Below are 23452 nucleotides of genomic sequence, written 5' to 3' on the forward strand. Positions count from 1 at the left end.
TCTGCCTAGACTTCGTTAGACATACAATTTTATATGAACATTAGATGAACATGAATAATGCACATGATAACATACATCAGAAGGGGGTCGGATCTCTGGAAACTGGACTTCCTTACAGACAGTTGTGAGCTGTCATGTGGATGCTAGAAACCAAACCCCTGCCCTCTACAAGAACAAGTGCTTTTAGCGGCTGAGCTGTCCCTCCAGCTCCATTCCAAACATTTTTAAACGACGGCATTTTATTCCATGTTTGTCATTTAAATGTTTATTATAATACACATATTAGAGAAAATCCTACACGGATGCCTCCTGGGACTTATCAAGCCATTTTTCTGTTGTTGGAAGTAGTCATTCCATTTCAAGGCAAAGATAGGAGTGCTACAACTGGCCAGTTGTAGATGCGACCGAGCCAGGGGTGCGCACTGCCCGCCCAGGCCATGAGCCCAAGTTTTATCCAGCCAAACCAGAATGCCACTGCTGTCTGTCCTTCCCGCCCCAACACTTGTGCTGCAGGACCGCAAGGGGCGGGGCGACGCGCGGGGCCGGGGCCGGAGGCCGGGCCGAGGCGGGGCCTCGCGAGGAGGGCGGGGCCGGGCGCGGCGGCGGGCGGGTGCCGGCGCTGCCGTTCGCTGCTCGAGCTCCAGGTGGAGCTGTGCCGCCGCGCTGCCTCCAGGAAGCCTCACGGGCCTTCGTCGGCCTGGCCGCGGCGCCGGCTCCCAGGATGCAGTGTGGAGTGGCCGGGCGCTGACGGTGGCGGTGCGGCTGCGGGCAGAGCGGCGGGAGGCCGGCCTGCGAGGAGCGCGGCGGGGAAGGCAGCGGCGCTGCCGGCGGAGAGGACCCGGCGGCCGGGCCTGCGTGGGGCCGCGCGCCGCGGCGTCGACTTCCTCCGCGCCGGGCAGGACAGCGCAGGGCCATGGCCGAGGCGGCCGCGGCTCCGGTAAGGGCGGCCCGCGCGCTTGGCCCGCGCGGCCTCGGGCCCCGGAAGGCCGGGGCCCAGCACACTGTGCCGCAGGCCCCAGGAGGGCTTCCGGGCCAGACCGGGCCTGCGGGTCCTGGGGCTGCGGCGAGCGGCCGCGAGGTCCGCCGGGGCCTACCGGACCGGGTGGAGCCGGGAACGGCCGTCCGCGCTCCGGAGGCCGACCCGCGCCAAGTTCCCGGTCTGCGCGTCCCCGGGCCGGGCTCCTTCCTCGGCGCCGGGCCGGTGCTTCCCTCCCCCAGCTCCCCCAGCTCCCCCAGCGGCCTGGTGGCACCTGGGAGGTGTCCGACGTCGATTCCGCATACACTGAGCACCCACTATGTGCCCGGCCCTCCCCGGGCGGCGCGAGGGCTGCTCCCATTTGTCCAGCCAGGCTGGCGCTGTGCTCAGCCCTGTTTAGGCATGATTTCTGTCCTCACTGCAAACCTGTGGGATAGTTACTATTATAGTTATTATTTTGTACAAGAGAGAAGCTGGAGGTCCAGCGAAGTTAACTTGCCGAGAATCTCGGAGAGGAAGTGTGGGAAGACAGTGCTTACAGTTCAGTGACTGTGATAAGAAAAGCAGACAGGTACACGAGTAGCCATATGGTCAAACAGAAAGAGCTTGTGGCAACCTGGTGGAAACGAAGTTCGAATAAGCAGGTGCTTAGCAGACCCTGTTCCTCCTACCTGGCCAGGTAGTCTTTGCTTCTGTGAACTGAGTTAACTAGGGCTTCATAGGACTTGGGCCGAGAGAGGCAAGGCACAGAGACAGGACAGTACAGGACTGGTCCACAAGCCTGGAGAGATGGTTTTGGTTATGAGCTGCAGAGTTGGAAGGGGCTGGAAGGCCTGGACTTCGTCATGTGGGTGGGGAACAGTGGAAGGATTTGGCGTCCTCTTAGACCAGTGGCTCCTCTCGAGCTCAGAGTTTTGGCTTCCCTGCCTGTTTTGCAGTTGGCTGTTCCACCTTCCCTTTGAGTGAGCAAGGTGCTAGGCTTAGGCAGAGCACAAGCCACACAGTTCAAAGGTCCATGGACCCCACAAAAATAGTTCAAACAACAACAACAAAAAACCCGACCCATTGTTCAGATGTTGAACAAGAAAAACATCACTGAGGTAGATGTTTGTGCAGATGCCCTTTTGTGTAACACAGAGGTTGCAGCAGAGGGAATGGTGGCAAAGTACAAGGATACATCTGAAATAGACTCTGGGATAATCCCAGTCGGGGCTGGTCGAGGTATCCTCCCACAGCAGACTCTCCCTTACAACAGTTCTGCCTGTCAGAATCCATCTTCTGAGACCCACTGAAAGTCCTCAGTCAGAGCTTGTGCCTCCTGTACAGCCTGAGAAACTCTGGAGCACCATGCAGACCAGCTTTTCTGCCTCTGGTCAAGCCCTCTTGGCCCCATTTTCTCATGTGTCTTCCCACATTCTGGTTCCCAGTGACTCAAATGAGTCCACACTAGTTCCTAGATGTCACTTTTATTTTACAAGTAGTCATCCACCCTTTCTTGTTAAAAGAGTATCCTTCTGGAATGTAAGGAGCATGTGTCTTCAGGCACTGACCAGAAGAGGCCCCCATGCAGGGATCTCCAATCAGTCCTGGAGGTTGCACCTTGGATATACATGAAGGGGCTCTTCCCGTGCCCCCCCCCCCCGTGTTCTTCCTCTCCAGTGGGCAGGCGCCACAGCCTCTGCCGTTCCCAGTGGGCAGGCGCCACAGCCTCTGCCGTTCCCAGTGGGCAGGCGCTACAGCCTCTGCCGTTCCCAGTGGGCAGGCGCTACAGCCTCTGCCGTTCCCAGTGGGCAGGCGCTACAGCCTCTGCCGTTCCCAGTGGCAGGCGCATATCAGTCTTGTGATTGTTGCTGCGCTGTAAAAGTCTGCCTTCCCCACCAGGTTAAGTATGTCCCTGATCTCAGGACAGCTCGTGCCTGAGACTGATTCATACCTTGCAGGGAGTTGAGTCCAACTCTTAATGCCAGGCATTAAGAGTCACTTCAGGACTTGGGTGATAAAGGCAAGGAGGAGCGAGGGTTCAGCACCATCCAAGCAGGTTCTAGGTCAACCTGGACTATGTGAGACTTCATCACAGAAACAAAATCTCTTTGACTGGTTAAAATTGGCAGTATTGGTAATTTTAGCTCATGGGGGAGGGGCAGTTAGGAAGGGACCAAATCAGGTTGTCCTGGAGGAAAGGGAATTGGCCATTGAGCTTATCTGTCTGTAAGAGGGGACATGAGATGCTCTTTTAAAAAGCACTTGAGCAACCCCTTGTTTGTGCCTCTCAGTTGAAGCAGCTGGAGTTTTTGCTGGGTCATCATCAGGCAGTTCCTGTGTGATTGTGACAGAAGTGCAGGCTGGGCCCTAGTAAATCTGCAGTTTATCGTTTCTCCACTAAAACGCTCCAGCAATGCTAAGTCACTGTTTATTTTGCAAAATCGCACTGTGTGTTTACCATGTGTTTAGCACTGTACTGTGAAAAGAAATCATGTCCACCAGGAGAGATGCTCAGTGTAGGGACGTACAGGAGCTGACTGAATAGGGTGGAAGGGCCAAGGTAGAAATCTGCACAGTGTGCTGTAGAGTCCTGAGCAAGGCACCTGCTAGCCTCAGGCCAGATCTTTAAACCCAAAGAGGCTGTTACTAAGGCAAGATCTGGTGCATGATATAGGATGTTCCTACTTCCAACATACTTGGGCTCCCCACTCCCAGCTTGGTTCCCCCATGCGTGGGATAGAAGGATCACAATGAGAAGAATAATGCTGGTTTCTCCTCTTTCTTGAAGATTTCTCCGTGGACAATGGCAGCTACAATTCAGGCCATGGAGAGGAAGATTGAATCACAGGCCGCTCGACTGCTTTCTCTAGAAGGCCGAACTGGGATGGCAGAGAAGAAGCTGGCTGACTGTGAGAAGACAGCTGTGGAGTTCAGCAACCAGCTGGAGGGCAAGTGGGCCGTGCTGGGAACCCTGCTGCAGGAGTACGGGCTGCTGCAGCGGCGTCTGGAGAACGTGGAGAATCTGTTGCGCAACCGGAACTTCTGGATTTTGAGACTTCCCCCTGGCAGCAAGGGCGAGGTCCCCAAGGTAGCTTTTGGGGGCCCTGGGATGGGGAGCCCAAGGGTCCATGCCTGCAAGGATGTGGGTGAGTGAGTGAGTTGTGGTTTTGGATTCCTGTGACCTCTGATGACGTGGCTGTGTATTTCTCTGAGCAGGAGTGGGGCAAGCTGGAGGACTGGCAGAAGGAGCTCTACAAGCACGTGATGAGGGGCAACTATGAGACGCTGGTCTCCCTGGGTAAGGCCTGACACATGCCTCTGTAAGGTGGGATTTTAGAGTCCCCAGACCTCTTTGTGATATAGTTGTTTTCAGTGGTGTCTATATAGATCCCTAGATACTGTGAGCAAAGAGACTCCTTCCATGTTCTGGGGTGAAGAGTCAGGTACTCCCTTCTGTTTGGAGTAGCAGACCTAGGAAAGCAGTAGCCTCTCTCCTCACCAGGCCCAAAGTATGGACATCTCTGCTTTTACAGAGAGTAGGGTGCAGGTGTGCCACAGCTCTCCGGAGTTTTTAGTCCACTCCACTTTAGTGAAGGAATTGTTCTTTCACCATCAATTGGGTGGCTTTTATGTGACACATCACAGAGTGCCCCAAAGCCCTGTTACTCTAGCCCCCTCCTCTTGGCCTTACTTTCTAATCCCCTAATTCTGTGTTTCGTGGACTGAGTGAGTGCACTCACAGTATGTTCTGCTCTGCAGGCATGCTGCTGCTTAGTGTGGCTCTATCCCACACAGCTAGCTCTGTGGACAGATGATGCTTGGGGTGGGGTCTTTCATATGCATTGTTCAGTATGCAGTAGCACTCTCCCACCCCCTAGAGTCGACACAAGCTCGTCCCTAGACGTTGCAGCAGAATGCCTACCATTGAGAACTGCTGTTTAGTACCAGTCAAGACATTTAGTTTCTAGGCTATTAGTGATTTTACAGCTGCCTATCACCCTTTCTGATGAGAATGTGATTAACCCTGTCTTTCCTCAGACTATGCCATCTCCAAACCCGAGGTCCTCTCCCAGATTGAACAAGGCAAGGAGCCATGCACTTGGCGTCGCGCTGGCCCCAAGGTCCCGGAAGTTCCTGTGGACCCAAGTCCAGGTGAAGGGTTGGGAAAAGATCAGGGACACACCAGGTGACCACGTGAACATAGAAAAATAAAGGTCTAGGGTTGGTGCTACTCTTCTTTCCAGAAAGACACAGTGTTTCAAATGTAACTCTTTCATGGTTGAGTCACAACTGACTTACTCAGCCATGGTGTAGAAACTGGTAATTTGTATCTTGGGCATAGATAGCAAAGCCAGAAGCAGGGTCACAGAATTAGGGGATAAGAGAAGAGGGAGTAAAGAGCTCGAGCTGCTCAAGGAGTCATCCAGTTTTAAACACTGGAAGTTTGAAAACCCATTGGCCAGCTGTGTGGTCCAGTGTGACTAGAACCAGGTGTTTATTTCAGGTGACTTGGATACTGAACACAGTGTCTCACATTTCCCTGGAGCAATCAGCGCCTCTTCAAGTTTAGGAAGAATAGGGATGCCGGGTTCCTACATGGAAGACCTTGCTGAGTCATTTGCAAGAGACATTGACTTTGCTAAGCCTCTGCCTCCCTTGTCTGTCCTTTGCCTGTCCTGCCACCTTGGGTTTGTCGTTTTTGATACTGTGTCACTCAGATCTTCCTGTGGTTAAGTCCTACGTAGTTAATTGTGTTGAGTTTTGTTGGTACCAAGGATGGTGGGTCAGCTGGATGGTGGAAAGGTGTCTACTGAGTTCGCTGCCTGGTGGGGGACACATGTCACCTTGACTTCCAAGCCAAGGGTGAGAGGTTCCTGGTATCTGCTTTTATTTCCTAGTGTTTGTAACGTGGTACTTTCCCTGGTGAGAACCAGTAGGGTCCAAGAAACAGCCAGTTGGTGGCCCTCACTGTCCACTGCCCATTGGAATTTGTCAGCAGGACTCGCATGCTGCCTTTCTTCCCTCCTCAGTCCTGGCCTCTGGGTCCCTGCCCTCCTCTCACTCTTGATTGAGTCAGTCCATGCCCTTGTCAGGCCTCATCTCTTCTCTCCACACCCTAATATCTCCATGGTACTTTTCAGGACCCTCCATGGGTCCATTGTATTCCCATCTGTCTTGCTCAGGCTGAGCCCTGGCTCTCTCTTTCCAAGTGCTGCTGCCCTGCAGCTCTTTTGTCCTCTTCCTCATGTCCCTTTGACACTGGGCTTTCAGTAGGCAGGTGTCCTTGCCCTCCTCTACACCTACCACCTTGTCATCCTTCAGCCTCACTACTCGTGAATATTACTAGAGCCATGTGGTGGTCCTGCCACTCTTGATGTTTGCCTCATCCCTTCCACTGTCCCCATCCCTAGTATGTATTCCACAGCCACTTCCTGTTTCTAGTTCTTCCAGTCCTTAGAACCTCAAGTCCAGCAGGTCTTCAATCTGTAGGACCTTCAAAGCCTTCTCACTCTCTCCTCATCCTCCTTTCCTGTGGCTATCACTAATTACCCCCTCATACACTCTCTCACTTTCCCTCTATTTATTCTATCTACTTGGCAAAGCCGTGATCTCAGAGAAATCATCTGCCTGCTCTGCACCTGCACGCAGACAGCTGCCAGTGGCAAACCCATAACCCTACAGCCAGCCTCATCTGGTATTCCTGACCAACATCTGCCAGTAGTCACCAGCATTATCTCAGTTGCCTCACTAGCTCAGGCTGGCAAATTATGACTCAGAGACCAAACCTAGCCCTATTTATATAGAGAGAGCTCACAACCAACAATTTCAGTATATATTAAAAGATCACTTTTAATTTTAAAAACCTTCTCTTGCAGGGAAGGGCTAAAGAGATGGATCAGTGGTTAAGAGCACATGTTGCTTTTGTAGAGGACCCAGGTTCTTTTCCCAGCACCCACATGGTGTTTCACAATCATCTGTAACTCCATTCTAAGGAATCTGATAGCTTCTGCATCAAGCACACATGTGCATGTATAAATCTAAAATCTATCCATATATGGATATATTATATATACCTTATTATATATATAATATATATATTGGTTTTTTGGTTTTTTTTTTTAAGAAAAAATTCTCATGGCCCTCTGACTCCTGGTGCCCTGCCTGTTCTGTGCCTGCTGCTCTGCTTACCACTCTGTGGTCTTTGGATATTTTTTGATATCCCTTCTGCCTGGCCCAAGAATCTTCCCTGTGCCACCTTCTCAAGGGCAGCAGACATTCCCGCCCTTGATCCCACTCCTCTCCCAAGACTGCCCCACTTCTCCGGCCTCCAGTCAAGCTTCAGAGGGAGCATATACGTTTCCAAGTCATCCCTTTTAATCTGGGTGCCTCCTCCACTAATCCTGACCATCTCAGACTCCAGTGAACTGCTGGTGCCAAAATGCCGGCCTTCCTCATTGTGTCTAGAGTGTTTGCCCCATAACTCACTGTCTTAATCCATTCTCTGTTATTACTGAATACCATAGACTGGGTCATTATAGATTCCCCCACAATCCTAGCCTGGAGGCTGGAGAGTTAAGGTCAAAGGGGCCATATCTGGTGTGACCCTTCTTGATGAAAGCAAGAAAGGATATCCCATTGTGGGACAGCAAATCCTCCTTCCCCTTGTCACAAAGCCACTCAGGCTATTTTGGGGGATCCCACACTCATGATCTTATCTAATCCTGATTGCCTCCAAAGGCTCCGCCTCTAATACCATCAACAAGAATCAAAGGACTAAGTTTCCAGCACAGGGATTCCAGGGACACACCCAACCATAGCATTACTTCCTGAAGTCCTGTCTTTGGAGACACAAGACAACTTCATCTCCTGTGGTTCCTGCCCCACCCCTGATGTCCTTCCTTTGCTGTTTCCTGTGGCCTTGGGACCTTTCTGAAATGGTGTCCCCCTCATCCTCACAGTCCCTTCCTCATGACAGCTTAGGTCTCAGCACCTATGTCTAGGTGTGTGCTCCTAGCTTGACTTCTGCTTGAATTTCCCACACCCCACTGCCTACGCTGTGTCTCCACTTGGATGGCCCATAGATAGCCATGGCAAGTGTATCCAAGGCAAGCTAGTAACCTCTCTTTGAAACCCTCATTCTCCTTGGCTTCTCCATCCATTCAGCTGTAAGCCAGAACCCCAAGTTCTCTGGCCCTCTGTTTACAACACATCCACGTTCTTCTTAGCCCTCCCACTCTGTTATCCAGACTCCTTCCAAGCCTCAGTCTCTTGCTGAGAGATTGCCATTATTGGTCCTGCCCTTAACCCCTACAGTCTGCTTGAACCCAGCAGAGAGCTGCGTAAAATGCACATTCTAACTTTTCATCCAGTCTCCACAGCCAGCCATCCTCCCATTTTCCTGTCTTTCTACTCTCATCCCACTGTCCTCTAAGCTATTTGTTCAGCATTCAGGCTTGTGGTCCCAAATCCCTGAATGATGTACTTCTTCAGAGCCACTGCAGGGAGCCTTTGAGTGGGACTTTCCTCAGATTTCCCCATCTAATAGTCTAGTCTCTTTGTTCCAGGTGTTGTGCATTTGTCTATTCTTTATATGCATGTCCTCCCTCCCATTTAGAAATCTCAGACGATAAAAAGTATGTGTTTTTTGTTCATGGAATAAATCCATACTCGAAATATTTTATAACAGATTAGGAATTCAGGAAGTGGTTTTGAGTGTATGCTCAGTCCATCCTTTAAGATATGTCTATGGTTTGGTATTTGGAATGTGTCTCTGGTATCACTAACTGCCTTTGCAGACTCAGTCAGTCTCTGTTGCTGGATTTTTTTTTGTCTTTTCTTTTTTTAATCTTTTAGTCTTTTGGGGGTCTGCCATCTAGCTCCCAAATAAGTCACACAGAAACTTTTTTTTTCTTATAAATGCCTTAGCCTTGCTTTTTCTAGCCAGCTTTTTTTTTTTTTTTTTTTTTTTTTGGTTTTTCGAGACAGGGTTTCTCTGTGGTTTTGGAGCCTGTCCTGGAACTAGCGCTTGTAGACCAGGCTGGTCTCGAACTCACAGAGATCCGCCTGCCTCTGCCTCCCGAGTGCTGGGATTAAAGGCTTTTTAACTTAAATTATCCCGTCTACCTTTTGCCTCTGGGCTTTTCCTCTGTATACCTTACTTTCACTCTGACTGGCTGTGTGGCTGGCCCTCGAGTCCTCCTTTCCTTGTTCTCTTGCTCCTTGATCTCTCTTGCTTCCCTATCCCTCTCTTTATTCTATTTATTCTCTCTGCCTGCCAGCCTCACCTATCCTTTCTCCTGCCTTGCTATTGGCTGTTCAGCTCTTTAATAGACCAATTGGGTATTTTAGACAGACACAGTAACACAGTTTCACAGAGTTAAACAAATGTAACATATAAGAATGCAACATATCTTTGCATCATTAAAGCAGATGTTCCACAGCATAAACAAATGTAACACATCTTAAAATAATATTCCACAACAAGTCCCATTCTTCTTACAGTTACTGCTTGCCCTTGTGTTTTGGAAAGCCAAAATAAATGTCATTTTATTTTTACTCTGTATTTCACATTTGTCTGTACTAACATATTAGGGTGTTGCTTCTGCGAAAGACAGTCCTGCTGTTTTAGTTCAGTCCTTCCAGCCTTGGCCTCAGTACTTGTGTTAGAGGCAGGGCCTATTGCACCTGGGCCAGGCTTTTCAGGTGCTTGATATTTGAAAAACAACTGTTTAGCTGGATGTGCCACATCCCTGTAATCTCAGCATTTGAAAGAAGACGACTCTTGAGATCAGCTAGGAGTACATTAGTGAAGCCTCTTAAACAAGATAAAAGAAAAATCTGGGCATAGTAATGTATGCCAGTGTTTTGGAAGCTGAGACAGATGGATTGCAATGAGGTCCAGGTCACCCAGGGCTACATAGTAAGACCCTATAAAAATGAAACAGCAACAACAAAAGAAGAAACTGTTGCAGTGTATTTTCCAGTAATGTCTTTTTCACTGCCAAAAGCAGCATGGTAGTGGCATCCTTGAGCACATCTTTGTATCAACATGTAAATGTTTCTTTGGAGCAGACTAAGGTGCTTCCCTGTGTCAAGTCTTGGTGACCCCTTGTAGTACCACTGCTCTCCCCAGAATCAACAGAAGCCTCTTCCATCAGCATTATGAAATGTGTTTCTGACATCTTTTCATAATTAGCATTTGACGAGGCAGGCGTGAAATTGTATCTCAGTTTAATTTCTGTTTCTCCGACAGAATATCATAGCACACAGAGGAAAAAAGAGTCTATTCACCTCAGAGCAAACAGAAAGCAGAGCTAAGATATTGTCTTAATTTTTTCTTCTTTAGAAGATTTATGTATATGAATGTCTTGTCTGCATTTATGTGTGCACCATGTATGTGCAGCACCTACAGAGGCCAGAAGAAGGCATCATATTCCCTCTAGAACTAGAGTTATGGACTTGTAAGCCACCATGTGAGTGCTGGAAACTGAACCTGGGTCCTAAGCAGTTGAGCCATCTCTGCAACCCCTTTGAATATTTTTAAGTTACACTTTAAATTTAGGGGTGTGGGTGTGCATGTACACATGGAAGTCAGAGGACAGCTTATAGGATAAGTTCTCTTGTCCCATGTGGATCCTGGGAATCAAACTCAGCAGCTACATGCTGAGCCATCTCACCAGCCCATGTATTTTCCAAATACATTTTTTAAGGTTTTGTTTTTTAAATGTAAGTCCTTAATCCATCTAGAATTAATATTTATATAGGCTGCAAAGGAGAATTTAAAATTTTTCCATGGGAACAGTGCCACATGTCTCTAACCAACTGGGAGTGTAGGCAGGAAAATCAGAAACACTTTTTTTTGTTTGTTTTTGAAATAGGATTTCTCTGTGTATCTTTGGTTGTCCTGGAATTCACTCTGTAGACCGGACTGGCCTCAAACTCACATAGATCTGCCTGCCTCTGCCTCCCAAGTGATAGGATTAAAGGCATGCGCCACCACTCCCAGCCAAAAATCGGAAACTCAGTATCATCCTTGACTGCTGAGAAAGTTGGAGGGATGGCTAACAGGCCCTGCCCAAAATACTTGCCACCAAGCCTAGGGACCTGCATTTGATCCCTAGGACCCACATGGTAAGAGAGAACCAACTCCTGAAAGTTACCCTCTGACCTCTACACATATGGGCACTGGCACTCACACACATACGCAATAATAATAAATGTTTAAAAACTAATTGGAGACAGGCTTAAAATATGAGACCCTGACTCAAAGCATGTTAATTAGTAAATACTCCTGTCCTGGCTGGTTTGTAATATCACCTCCAACTTGAACTAGTTTCTGCATATCCACAAGGCTGTTGGAGGGCTCTGTTCTCTCTGTTGCTCTGTCTCTACCAACACCACATTGTTCAGCTCCTCCAAACCTTAACTCGTGGGTCAAACCTGCCCTGCTTGCTCTTTGAACTGTTCTGCTGTTGTTGGATCTTTGTTCTTTGATATGCATTTTGGAATCTTTATGTTCTCAAGAAAAGTCTTCTTGGGAGCATGCGTGAATTGTATTCGTTTGCTTTATAATTTAACTTCTGGAGAATTGCCATCGTTACAACTCTGGGCTTTTCTGTCCACAGGAAAACTCATTTATCGACAGTTTCTTAGGTGGTTGGATAAGGTTTCACAGTCTTGTTCTGGTAGTTGTTTCCCAAAAAAAAAAAAAATAGGTAATTTTGTGTTTTATATAGTTGTGACAGGGATACTTGTGATATGCGTTGGCTTCATTAGGTTAAAAAATGCTGCTCTTGTTAGGTAAGGTGAGTCATCTGTTCAGACATCTTTGGTTCTTTAAACCTTTACAAAAAGTCATGGCAGTGCTAGGGATAGAGCCCAGGGACTTGTACAACATTGTTTCTGCTCTAACAATAAGATGTTGTGGAATAGACACCTTTGCTGCTAATGTTTCCTTTTATCAAGTGGTTTGTTTTGTTTTCAGCACTAAAGATGAAACTCAGGGCCTTGCTCATGGCAGGCTAGCATTCTCTCACTGAGCTATATCCCAGCCTCCTTTTAAGTTTATACTTGATTTTTCACCTGACATGGCACCCCCTGAGCTGCCCAGGCTTGCCTTGCCTGCTGAGCACTGGAACTGTTACCTGGGAGGAGAGTTCTTGGGTGCTTGTCTTAAAGGAAAGAATTCATTAGAAGGGCTCAGTTTAAGCTATGATTTACTTAGCACAATTAAGCAAAGTCATAGTGTGTTCCATATAGCTGGGAATAAGCTGACCCAAGGGTGGGTAGCTGAAAAGATCTTGCACTTGTTATTTTTGTAAGAAGTGTTATGAATATTTATGAGGTGCATAGCCTATTTGTGTGATAAGGTAACCTTTTCCTTCCCAAATCATGGTACACTGGAGCACATTTCTAGGGCATTTCTTGCCATGCTCTTTTTTAGAAACCCACTAAAGAGATCAAAAATCACAATATCAATGGTATTTTGAAACCTGGGTCCTGGGAGGGTACATATCCTTTGTTAGTTCACATGTGTGGCAACTGGGAAAGTGCCCCCTCCTTCTAGTTTTACTATAGTGGGAATAACCTAATTGCAGTCTAAGAATGTTCAGCCACAAAGTGGCATTTTGAACATAGACCCAGCTACCAAGATAACGGATTCCATTTCCTTGGTTACCTCATACCTGAAGCCTGCCTACTGAGACTCAGGATTACAGGTGTGTGTCATCATATCTGGCTTGGAATTTTCTTTAAAGTGTCTTCTACAGGGGGCTGGAGAGATGGCTCAGTGTTTAAGAGCACTGGCAGCTCTTCCACAGGACTCGGGTTCAATTCCCAGCACCCACATGGCAGCTCAAACTGCTTGTAACTCCGGTTTCAAGGGACCCAACGCTCTCATATTAAGCAAAACTCCAGTACACATGAAATAAGAAAAAAAAATATTCCCAAGGGCCAGGCATGGTGGTGCACACCTTTAATTTGGGAGGCAGAAGCAGGTAGATGTACATAACAAGAGTCAAGTAAATCTCTGGTCTACATAGCAAGTTCCAAGCCAGCCAAGACCACATAGTGAGACCGTGTCTCAAAAAAACAAAGTATCTAGCTGAGTGGTGGTGTACATCTTTAATCCCAGCACTTGTGAGGCAAGGGCAGATGGATCTCTTGTTCAAAGCCTACTTGGTCTACAGAGTGAGTTCTAGGATAGCCAGGACTGTAATGTCCATACTACTAAGTGTATTACAGTCCTGTTCGTCTGTTCTACATGTACTACGATATGACACCTATACCTTACAGTCTGCTTTACGGGAAGGTTGGTGAGCCAGGCAAGGGCCTGGGGATTGAAACACACACAGACACACAGAGACAAGAGACACGGGTCATCCTTGAAACAAGAATGCCAACTTTATTGTGTACCAGGACAGCTTATATAGTACCTTCCCTGACCAATGGCCACGCCCTAGGTCTCAGGATTGTTCAGCTGCAAGCCACCAGAGACCACTCCCCTGCCATCAGGGTCTTGTGCTCAGAACAGCTGCAAGCACAGGAAAACTGGCAGGCAAAGGGTCATAGAAAATTCAAGGTCTGGGTGTCCACAGTCCCCAGCACAGGATTACACAGTGAAATCCTGTTGTTAAGACCACTCTTTCTGTTCTTCCAGAGGACCCAGGTTCTGTTTCCCAGCATCCGTGTCAGGCAGCTTAAATTATTTTAGACTATCCTATTTAATCAGCAATTTATTACATAATTTTAAATAAAATACAGTTTTATGGCATAGCTGTGTACACCTATAATCATGACATTCAGGAGGTAAGAGTATCAGAAATTTGAGACTCCCATCATGAGGTCCTGTCTCAAAAAACACAGGCTGAGGATGTAACTCGGTGATAGAGCTCTTGCCTAATATGCAAGGTCCTAGTGCTGCCTTCGGCACCATGCACACATGCATACCTGTACCCTTCTACTTGTATCTAGCCAAAACTTGTGGATGGTTTTGGGGCAGTTGTGCGGAATCCAGTATAGAGACTTGCATGCACGTGGTCCCCAAGCACTTTAGCTCATCTCCTAGCCAGAAGTGTTTATTTTGGACAAGTATTATTATCAAACATAGAGGGTTCCTTTTGGTTTGGGGGTTGTTTGTTGTTTTTTGTTTTGTTTTGGGGTTTCTCTGTGTAGTCCTGGCTGTCCTGGAACTAGCTCTTATAGACCAGGCTGTCCTCAAACTCACGGAGACCTGCCTCCTGAGTGCTGTGATTAAAGGTGTGCGCCACCACCACTCGACCTCCTTTTATTTTTTAATAGTGTGATTTTTCTGCATCACACATAATATGAAAATATCCAAGAACAGGATGATGAAGTGTCTAGAATGCAGTGAACAACTTGGATGCCAAACACCTAACATGAGAATTGAGCACCACTAGAACCTTCCAGAGTCTGAGTCCCTTCCAAGTCCCAGCCCTTTTTATTAACAAACAGAAATCAGGCACTACCTTTCTTTATATTGTTATTTTCTGTGTGTATTACCAAAAACCATTGTTTGTTTTGGCCTAGTTTTAGAGTTTTTATGAATGCTACCATGGTGCAGATTTTCTTCTTGTGCTTGCTGTTCTCATTGGACATTTGTGCTTGAGCCCTCTATGTTGATAGAAAACCAATAACTTGTTCATTTCCATGATTTCCCTTTCAAAGTTTTTAATTAACACATTGCATTTACTTCTTTTATTGTTGGGGAGTAGTTGCATTTTGTCTATGTTTTGGGTTATTTGGGGTTAGTTGTGGGTTTGGGTTTGGTTTGGTTGTTTTGTTATAAGGACATGCTGTTGTGAAAATTCTTAGGCATTTGCAAAGGTTTCTCTATTATAGACCTGGAAGTGACAACTGTAATGTCAAAGTGGCCCTGAAGTGGAGTTATCAGCAGGTCCTGGGGCTCCTGCCTCATTCAAAAGGTGTTTTTATTTCTGACCATTGTGTGGCAGTGAAATGGCTTTGAGCGCATGTGAGATGGAGCACTGTGTGCTGTGTTCAGGGGCCAGTCTTCTGCTTGTCTGCTTAGTTGTTTTTCTTATTCATTTGTAGTTCTTTACATGTATAAATATGAATCTTTGTGTGTGTACTGATACTTTCTCAAGTTGAAGTGGTTTATTGTTTTGTGTGCTGGAGCTGGAACTCCAGGCCATGTATACAATAGACAGTCCTCTTCTGCTGAGCAGTGTGCTCCGTGCTGTATTTTAAAACCCAGATGCTTCTCAGGCCACTTTACTTAGATTTGATAGTCTTTCCCTGCATGCATGAGTCTTTTGTGCCTCCAGCAATTAAGAAATATTTCCCAGTTTCCAGATCGTAAAGTCTTGTATTTCCTCTTGAAAGTGTCAAGCTTTGCTTTACACATTCAAGTCCTTAGCCCAACAGGATTAGGCTTAGGCTTTTTGCTGAGCAGCAGAGAAGACCTTGGTACTTTCTTACTAGCACTTTGTTTTTTTCCTGTACCATTGTGAGAAAACTTTCACTGCCTAATCAAGTGCCATGAAAAATACAAGTGGGGTTTTGAAATTGCAAAGTATTGACACTTTTCACTCTCATAGAGTCACGTTATACTTGATGACCTGCAGTCCTTAGGATATCTCACTAAGTTTTCATAATTTTATGCTCAAAAGGTCTTATACTTTTTCTTTATATTTCTATGTTCCATGTGTACTTTGGTTTTTTGTTGCTGTTGCTGTTTTAATTGCTATGCTTAATGGTATCTTGTTTTAACTAGCAGTGTCTGTTTATTGCTGATTTATGGGGACTAGAGGCAGGAAACACCCCTCCCACCTAGCAGGAGCTCTGCAGAGATGCTGTTTTCAGTCCTCTGCCCTTCACACAGCCGCCTCTGATAGTGTGAAGTAACACACCACACCGGAGAGATGAGGATCAGGAGCTAGAACAGCATAGTCCCTGGACCACGGGCTTCCTCCTGAGACAGGTGTCTTCAACTTCTCTGCTAGGAACAGACTCCAGTCAGCTCAGGTTAACTTCTGATACTAGGGTCATTGTAAAAATGTTCTTTGTCCACAGATGAACGTGAAAATCTGAATTATCATCATAAAAATAGCTTAGCTGAGCCGCTTTCCTCCTTTGTTTCTTGTGTTAAGATCCATGACAGGAGAAAAAAGCAATTGTTTTCTCCTCAGAAAAGGTAGTTGTGAGGCCAGGTGTGGTGGTGCACAACTTTAAGCCGAGCTCTGCGAGACAGGCAGGCAGATTTCTCTTGAGTTCAAGGCCAGCCTCGTCTACAGAGTGAGTTCCAGAACAGTTAGGTATACAGGTCTACACAAAGAAACCCTGTTTCGAAAAAACAAAAAAGAAGGAAGGAAGGAAGGAAGGAAGGAAGGAAGGAAGGAAGGAAGGAAGGAAGGAAGGAAGGAAGGAAGGAGCGAGCAGTTGCTTCTCATTAGTTGACATTTCTAGAAATCTTGCTGAAATTCTTATTAATACTGAATAACTTTTCTAATAATTGTCTTATTCCACATTTTCTGAGAAATTAATCACATCATTAATTAATAAAGATGTATTGGTTTTTGTTTTCAAATCTGTAATGACTTCAGTAGAAAATAGAAATATATCATACCCTAGTGTGATATAGATGTAATAGTGGGTACCCTAGTGATGTACGTGATAATGGGCACTCCAGTGATTCATGATTTTAAAGAGACTGCTTTGAACTTTCCACATTGAAAATGCCACTAAACAAGTCCTACAGTTCCGGGAGGCTAGAGGTTTCCAACATCCAACAGGAGGGACTACAGACTTTTATAGAATGGATTTGTTGTTGACTTTGGCATCTATCGAGATGATACTTGTTTGTTTGTTTCTATAGTGTACTAATACAGTAAATTACATTATTTCCTAAAATTGAGCCAACCTTGTGATCCTGGAATAAGCCTTACTGCATCGTGAACATTTGTGTACATTGTAGATTTGTTATGCTGAGTGTTCGTCAGTTAGACTGTAATTTTCCTTTTGTAGACCGCCTCCTCCTGCTTTTGGTATTAAAGACATAAGCCATTATGTTGTCTCCATTATTATTTGCTCAGTTTGTTGGAATGATCTACTCTGGGTGTAAAGAAGACACCATTGAAGCCACGTGGGTCTCAAATTTTCTTTGCTGGAGGCTTTAGATAGATGTAGTATATTTTAGTTCTAAGGTTGTTTAGGTATTCTGTTCCTTTCGGGGTGTTTTGGCATGTTGTAATTTCCCAGGGATGCGTTCGTGTAGAACACCTTTCACAGTGGGCTTCTTACCAGGCTAACCTCAGCTGCATCGTGCAGACCGTCAGGGTCTCTCCTTTCTCCTCCTACTTTTACTAGAGATGAACTGGCTTAATATTCTTTTCAGCAAACTAATCTTATGTTCTCCGCATTGTTTTCCCGTATTCTACTTTACTAATTCCACTCTCATGTCTTTCCTCCTCTCTCAAACTGGGAATTAAACCTAGGGCTTCCCATATGCTAGGCCAGTACTCTCTACCTAGCACTGTGTACCCAGCTGTTTTTGTTTGTTTGACTGACTTTGCTTATTCCCCACTTCTTGAGGCAGGGTCTCAGAACCATAAATAATGTGCTTATGATTCTCTCCCACTGCCTGCCAAGAAGCTGGGACTAGAGGCCTGAGCACAGGGCAGCTTCCTTCTGCTCTTTAAAAGCTTTTGTTTTGAGGCCAGCCTGGTCTACACAGTGGATTCCAGGACAGCTGAGGCTACATAGAGAGACCCTGTGTTAGTGTTCAGGCATTTGTACTGGCCTGCCTTTAGGGTCCTGACAGGATACGTCCTCAGCTGCAGCCACTAGGGGCACCTCCTGTGTGCATTTGCTACCTTCCCTTTTAAAAGGTCGACCTTACCCGCCCCCATCTCTCTCTCTCTTCCTTTCTCTTCTGCCACTCTTGTCTCTGCCCACTTTTCTGTCCCTTCTCTTTCCTCTTCCTATGTGAGCTTTGTTACATGGCATGACTTCTCTTTGCAGCATTTTTTGAATTACAACACCCTGTCTCAAATAAATTAAATAAATAAGTAAATGAAGGCTTTTGTTGTTGGTATTGCTTCTTTTGTAATACTTTGCATTACCTGACTAGCCCATTAATTTTCATTTCATCTTTTCTGCTATAAATATGCAAAAGTATGTGTATGTAGGAGCTGGTGGAGTGCCTGTAGCTCAAGGAGCCATCAGTCCAATCCCCAGCACTACATTAAAAAAAAAAAAGAATGGTGGTACATTCAGGTAATCCCAGGACTTGGGAGGTAGAGGCAGATGGATCAGAAGTTTAAGTTCAAGCTGGAGAGATGGCTCAGTGGTTAAGAGCACTGTGGCTGCTCTTCCAGAGGACCTGAGTTCAATTCCTAGCAACCACACAATAGCTCACAACCATCTGTACTGAGATCTGGTGCCTCTTCTGGCCCACAGGCGTACATACATGTTCCTCACTCCATCCCCTAATTGAATTGCTTTCCTTTACCTCTGGACTCTTTCTTTGAAGCTCATGCAGGGTAAGATAGAGTTAAGAGGTCAAGCATTCCTTATTACATACAAATGAGAGCAAAACTCCAGAGCAGCTAGAACTTACCCTTGGATCAGCTCTAGCCCTGAACCTGTCTGCGTGTTTTTCCTTCTCACCAACCCACGCACCCTATGCCATGGCTTTCTTGCACTCCTTGATCATATATACATGCAGCTCAGGCCTGAGGGGCTCACATGTTCTCCTTTTCCTAGGCTCCGGCGCTCCAGTTCCTGCCCCTGACCTCCTGATGCAGATCAAGCAGGAAGGGGAGCTCCAGCTGCAGGAGCAGCAGGCTCTAGGTGTGGAAGCCTGGGCAGCTGGACAGCCAGATATTGGGGAAGAGCCCTGGGGCCTCAGCCAGTTGGACTCTGGGGCAGGAGACATCTCCACAGATGCTACTTCTGGTAAGTAATTGAGACAGGGGAGCAGATTCTGGCATGAGTTTTATGGACTGAAGGTAGAGGATGGGAAGGTGCCTAAAAGCATATAAGGAACTGTGAGCTCTCAGAAGATCTAGCCTAAGGGTTGCAAAGAGGGCTCAGTGATTAAGAGCACTGAGTGCTCTTCCAGGGACACAGGTTCAATTCCCAGCACCCATATGGCAGACTGTCATAAGGGGATCTGATGGCCCCTTCTGGCCTCTGAGGGTACAAGGCATGCATATGGTGCACAGACATACATGCAGGCAAAATACCCATCTGTATAATATAAAAATAAATCTTAAAAAGAAGAAAAAAAATCTGGCCTGACAAGAAGTTTTTCAAACCTTCCTTGAGGCATAGGCTCGCCTTTTGTTGGAGAAAGGTGAGTTGATAACATCTGACTTTTCCAGTGCTTCAGAGAAGGGAGCAAAACACACTGACTTCAGAGAGGCCAATGCACATGGACATTCAGAGCAGGGCTTTCAGGGTTTTGCTGCCCTGCCTTACCCTCCCTCAGTTTTCATGTTCACTATTCTCCCATGTCCGTGTCCTTCCCCTAACCCACAGGCTACAATTTCTCTTCCTTACAGGTGTCCATTCCAACTTTTCAACCACCATCCCGCCCACTTCCTGGCAAGCAGATCTCCCTCCCCACCACCCCTCTTCAGCATGCTCAGATGGGACACTGAAGCTCAACACAGCAGCATCCACAGAAGGTACAGGAGTGGCAGGAAAGGAGAATGAATGCCTGGCCTGGGAGCCTATTCTTACTGGTCAATTGTCCCATCCTTCCAGCCACCATGCACTGAGTCTGATCTTATAGCTTGCTGTGCCTTCTGCTCTCTTCTCCTTCAGAACTCTCTGATTTGAACAGCCTTTCTTGAGGATGCCGATATTTTTTATAGATATAGATAGTTCCTTTTGTGTAGAGTTAGCCAATCTATTCAAATAGTCTGATTTCTTGGAGGACAGGCCTTCCCCTCCCCCCAGGCAACCTGTGGCTCCCATGGCACAGATGCAAACAGACTGAGCTAAAACCACTTTCTAGATATCAGTGCTGCCAACGACAGCGGAAGCCAAAGTTGGAAAGAACAACTCTCACATTCTTGTATTCATTCTCTTGTTTGAAGGCCAATTATTAATATTAATAAAAATTTCTGTCATCTTTTGCCACCTGTAAATACACTAAAAATCCAATAACAAGCCTTGGGTTGAAATTCAATATATTTATATAAAGTCAAACAGTTCTATTTGTTCAGTAACATTTTGGTCATCAAGTAACTGCAGTTACTGTGTACCAGATGGCATGCTGAGGTACCTTTAGATGTGTTGTCCAAGCTAACCTTGTTGCCCTGTGGAGTTGGGCATTCACAGTGGAGCTGTGGTTAAGAAATGTGTCTGACAGCTGTACAGAGTCCCAGATGCCTCAGAGGCCAAGCTTGTGCTTCTGCATTATTTTTAGTACATGGCCATCACGTTCAGAATCCCTTTCTTAGAATAAACTCATGATTTAACAGCCAAAGAAAGGGAAAACAGAATCTGGGGACGAAATTTAGGGTTGCTTTTACAGTGGGGAAGTCACCGGGCCAGATGAAGCTTTTGGCTAGCCTCTCAAACAGGACGGATTGCTCGTGTGAGCTGTGGTGTTCCGATGGGGCTGACCCTTTGCCCTTTAATAATGTCCAGAATGATCTCTGCTCTTTTCTCTTCTCAGCAGACGTAAAAATTGTCATCAAAACAGAAGTCCAGGAAGAGGAGGTGGTGGCCACACCTGTGCATCCCACCGACCTGGAGGCTCATGGGACTTTGTTTGCACCAGGCCAAGCTGCAAGATTTTTTCCTAGCCCTGTCCAGGAAGGAGCCTGGGAAAGTCAGGGCAGTTCTTTCCCTAGCCAGGACACGGTGCTTGGGCTGCGGGAGCCCACTAGGCCAGAGAGGGACATTGGTGAGCTCAGTCCTGCCATAGCACAGGAGGAGGCCCCTCCTGGGGATTGGCTCTTCGGTGGTGTCCGGTGGGGCTGGAATTTCCGGTGCAAACCTCCAGTGGGCCTGAACCCAAGGACGGTGCCTGAGGGGCTCCCTTTTTCCTCTCCTGACAATGGAGATGCCATCTTGGACCCCAGCCAGGCCTCAAGACCCTTCAACGATCCCTGCAAATATCCCGGCCGGACAAAAGGCTTTGGTCATAAGCCGGGACAGAAGAAACACCCAGCAGCGCCGCCCGGAGGCCGGCCCTTCACCTGTGCCACATGCGGAAAGAGCTTCCAGCTGCAGGTGAGCCTGAGTGCTCACCAGCGCAGCTGTGGACTGCCTGACGGGGCGGGCACGGGGGCAGCTTCTACCGCTACTGGAGGTGGAGGTGGAGGTGGCAGTAGTGGTGGTGGCGGCGGAGGCAGCAGCGGAGGCGGGGGTAGCGCACGGGACAGCAGCGCCCTGCGATGCGGGGAGTGTGGCCGCTGCTTCACCCGCCCCGCACACCTCATCCGCCACCGCATGTTACATACTGGCGAGCGGCCCTTCCCTTGCACCGAGTGTGAGAAGCGTTTCACAGAGCGTTCCAAGCTTATCGACCACTACCGAACGCACACTGGTGTGCGGCCTTTCACCTGCACAGTGTGTGGCAAGAGCTTCATCCGCAAGGACCACCTCCGCAAGCACCAGCGCAACCACCCGGCAGTGGCCAAGGCGCCTACCCATGGGCAGCCACTACCACCACTGCCAGCTCCTCCCGACCCCTTCAAGAGCCCCGCAGCCAAAGGACCCATGGCTTCCACAGACCTTGTGACTGACTGGACTTGTGGCCTAAGTGTCCTGGGACCCACTGATGGTGGAGGGGACCTGTGAGGGCCCCCAACCCTTCTATGGTCCCTGCAGGCCACAAATGTACAAAGTCCCGTGTGCAGACAGCAGGGTGGCCAGAAAGCTCAGAAGCAAAAAGGGAGACTTGGCAGAGAATCAAATTTCCCTGTTGGTGAACTGATCACTGGAAAGAAACTATCAATGCAGCCTCCACCTAAAGAGAGTAGGATTCTGACTGTGAGACTGAACACCTTAGTAGAGTCTTAAGTAATTTAATTACAAACCCATTTTTGTTTTTCTCTTTAATTCTTGAGAAAAAAGATGGAAGATAGTAGCAACACCGGTTGAAGTTCTGAGGTGTACTGTGGCTTTCAGGGTTGTGTGTCCACCTTGTCTTACTGGTGTTGGAAAGGTGGTCAGTGGGAAGACCAGGCAAAGGCATTCCCAGCCTTGGACCATACAGTCCTATGGCAGGTGAGTTCCCATTCTGTCCAGGCAGCTGGTCTGAACCTTAGGCCCTGGGTGATGAGGGCACTGGGGCCTAGACAGCTTCCACTCAGCAGTAAGGACTCCTTACTTTCTGAAAAGACCCTAATGCCCAGCCCTGACTTTTCCCTTTTTGAGCCATCGGTGGTACCTGTCCAAGGTGGTAACATTCACTGTAGTAGTGACTCCTGGGCCTGGCTAGGAAGAGTTGTATTGCGCTGTAGTAGTGTTAGATCTGGACAGTGTTGGGCCCTTGAACATGAGGTGACAGAAAGCCAGGGCCACCCATCTTGGGCTATGTCTGTTATCCATAGATGCTTCTCTTGGCTGCCCATTGTGCAGTATGTTCGTTTTCAAAATGGTTCCACCTCACATTGGGAAGCAGCAGATGGGTGGTTCTTTAAAAAAAAAAAAAAAAAAAAAAAAAAAGGGCTCAAAGGGGACACAGCCTCTAACTACAAGTACTGTGTGTTCCAGGAACTGGGAAGAGCTCCAGCTGAGTCTCAGCTCTCGTGGAACACCAGTTTAGGGAAGGAGAGGTTTTTGAGGTCTTGCCCTCTTAAAAAATTTGTCCCACACAAATGGATCAGATCATCAAGACACAGAGAACGGCCTCGGCAGCTCAAGCTGGACGGCCCCCAGTATGTGTGCTTCTGCATGACTAGACACACAGGTAGTTGGAATGCCAGGTAACTGGGTAAGTGGCTTCCTCAGGCTTGCCTGGATTATCTTCACAATGGAATTAGAGCTAGGTCCAAGTTTCTGTCAGTACAGTGCTGTCCCCACCACACATAGCCATTCCCATTTTGTTAAAGCAGCCACTGGTCCTCTTCCACAAGTGGGTAATGACTCCCTGAAGAGGGCAGAGACCATGGTGCCCATTCAACTCCCTTCTGCGTACTTTTATTAGAAATAGACTAGTTAAGAAGATTGTTTCTATGTACTGTATATTTTGTACCTGTTTACACTTCTAATATTGATATAACTGATATTTTGAAAAACAAATGAACAGAAAACATTCTGTTAAAATAAAACCTAACCAGCACCAAGGCTGTTTGATGGATCCATTCTTAGACATTTGGCCATTTTCCCTGCTGCTTCTAAACAGCTTCTCTAGGAGGCCATGCCCCAAGCCCACAGCTAACACTTGGCCACTCTGGGAACATGAGAAGGTGATTTCAGGGCAGTTTGGCTCCCTGGAGATAAACTGGATTTTGGAGAGAGAATCAAGACCTACCAATCACATTGCTACAG

The 23452-nt window shown here is 47.2% G+C and overlaps 1 protein-coding gene across 4 annotated transcripts; it reads left to right on the forward strand.

Moving 5' to 3' along the window:
* The first annotated feature begins 762 nt into the window (after positions 1-762).
* Znf746 (zinc finger protein 746) lies at positions 763-23247 on the forward strand. Of its 4 annotated transcripts, XR_007588317.1 has the most exons (8): positions 763-937; positions 3747-4046; positions 4175-4256; positions 4997-5110; positions 18704-18895; positions 19504-19629; positions 20628-22186; positions 22676-23247. XR_007588317.1 is itself a non-coding variant. In XM_050119942.1 (7 exons), exons 1-7 carry the CDS (start codon positions 914-916, stop codon positions 21755-21757), a joined length of 1968 nt encoding a protein of 655 aa, XP_049975899.1. In that variant the 5' UTR covers positions 763-913; the 3' UTR covers positions 21758-23247. The 4 variants fall into 4 exon arrangements, 3 of the variants coding, with proteins under 3 accessions (XP_049975899.1, XP_049975900.1, XP_049975901.1); XM_050119942.1 differs by having other exon boundaries at positions 20628-23247; XM_050119943.1 differs by having other exon boundaries at positions 20631-23247.
* Positions 23248-23452: the final 205 nt, after the last annotated feature.

Source organism: Alexandromys fortis, unplaced genomic scaffold (genome assembly GCF_014885135.2).
Source record: "Alexandromys fortis isolate MF-2015 unplaced genomic scaffold, M_Fortis_MF-2015_v1.1 scaffold_177, whole genome shotgun sequence".
Classification (NCBI taxonomy): Eukaryota; Metazoa; Chordata; class Mammalia; order Rodentia; family Cricetidae; genus Alexandromys; species Alexandromys fortis.

What these genes read in the sequence shown, in the direction of transcription:
- Znf746 (XM_050119942.1), top strand. Translation starts at nt 914, where the DNA reads ATGGCCGAGGCGGCCGCGGCTCCG. An exon ending in GCAAGGGCGAGGTCCCCAAG is followed by an intron (nt 4,047 to 4,174) that starts GTAGCTTTTGGG and finishes TTCTCTGAGCAG; the next exon opens with GAGTGGGGCAAGCTGGAGGA. An exon ending in CTCCACAGATGCTACTTCTG is followed by an intron (nt 18,896 to 19,503) that starts GTAAGTAATTGA and finishes TCTTCCTTACAG; the next exon opens with GTGTCCATTCCAACTTTTCA.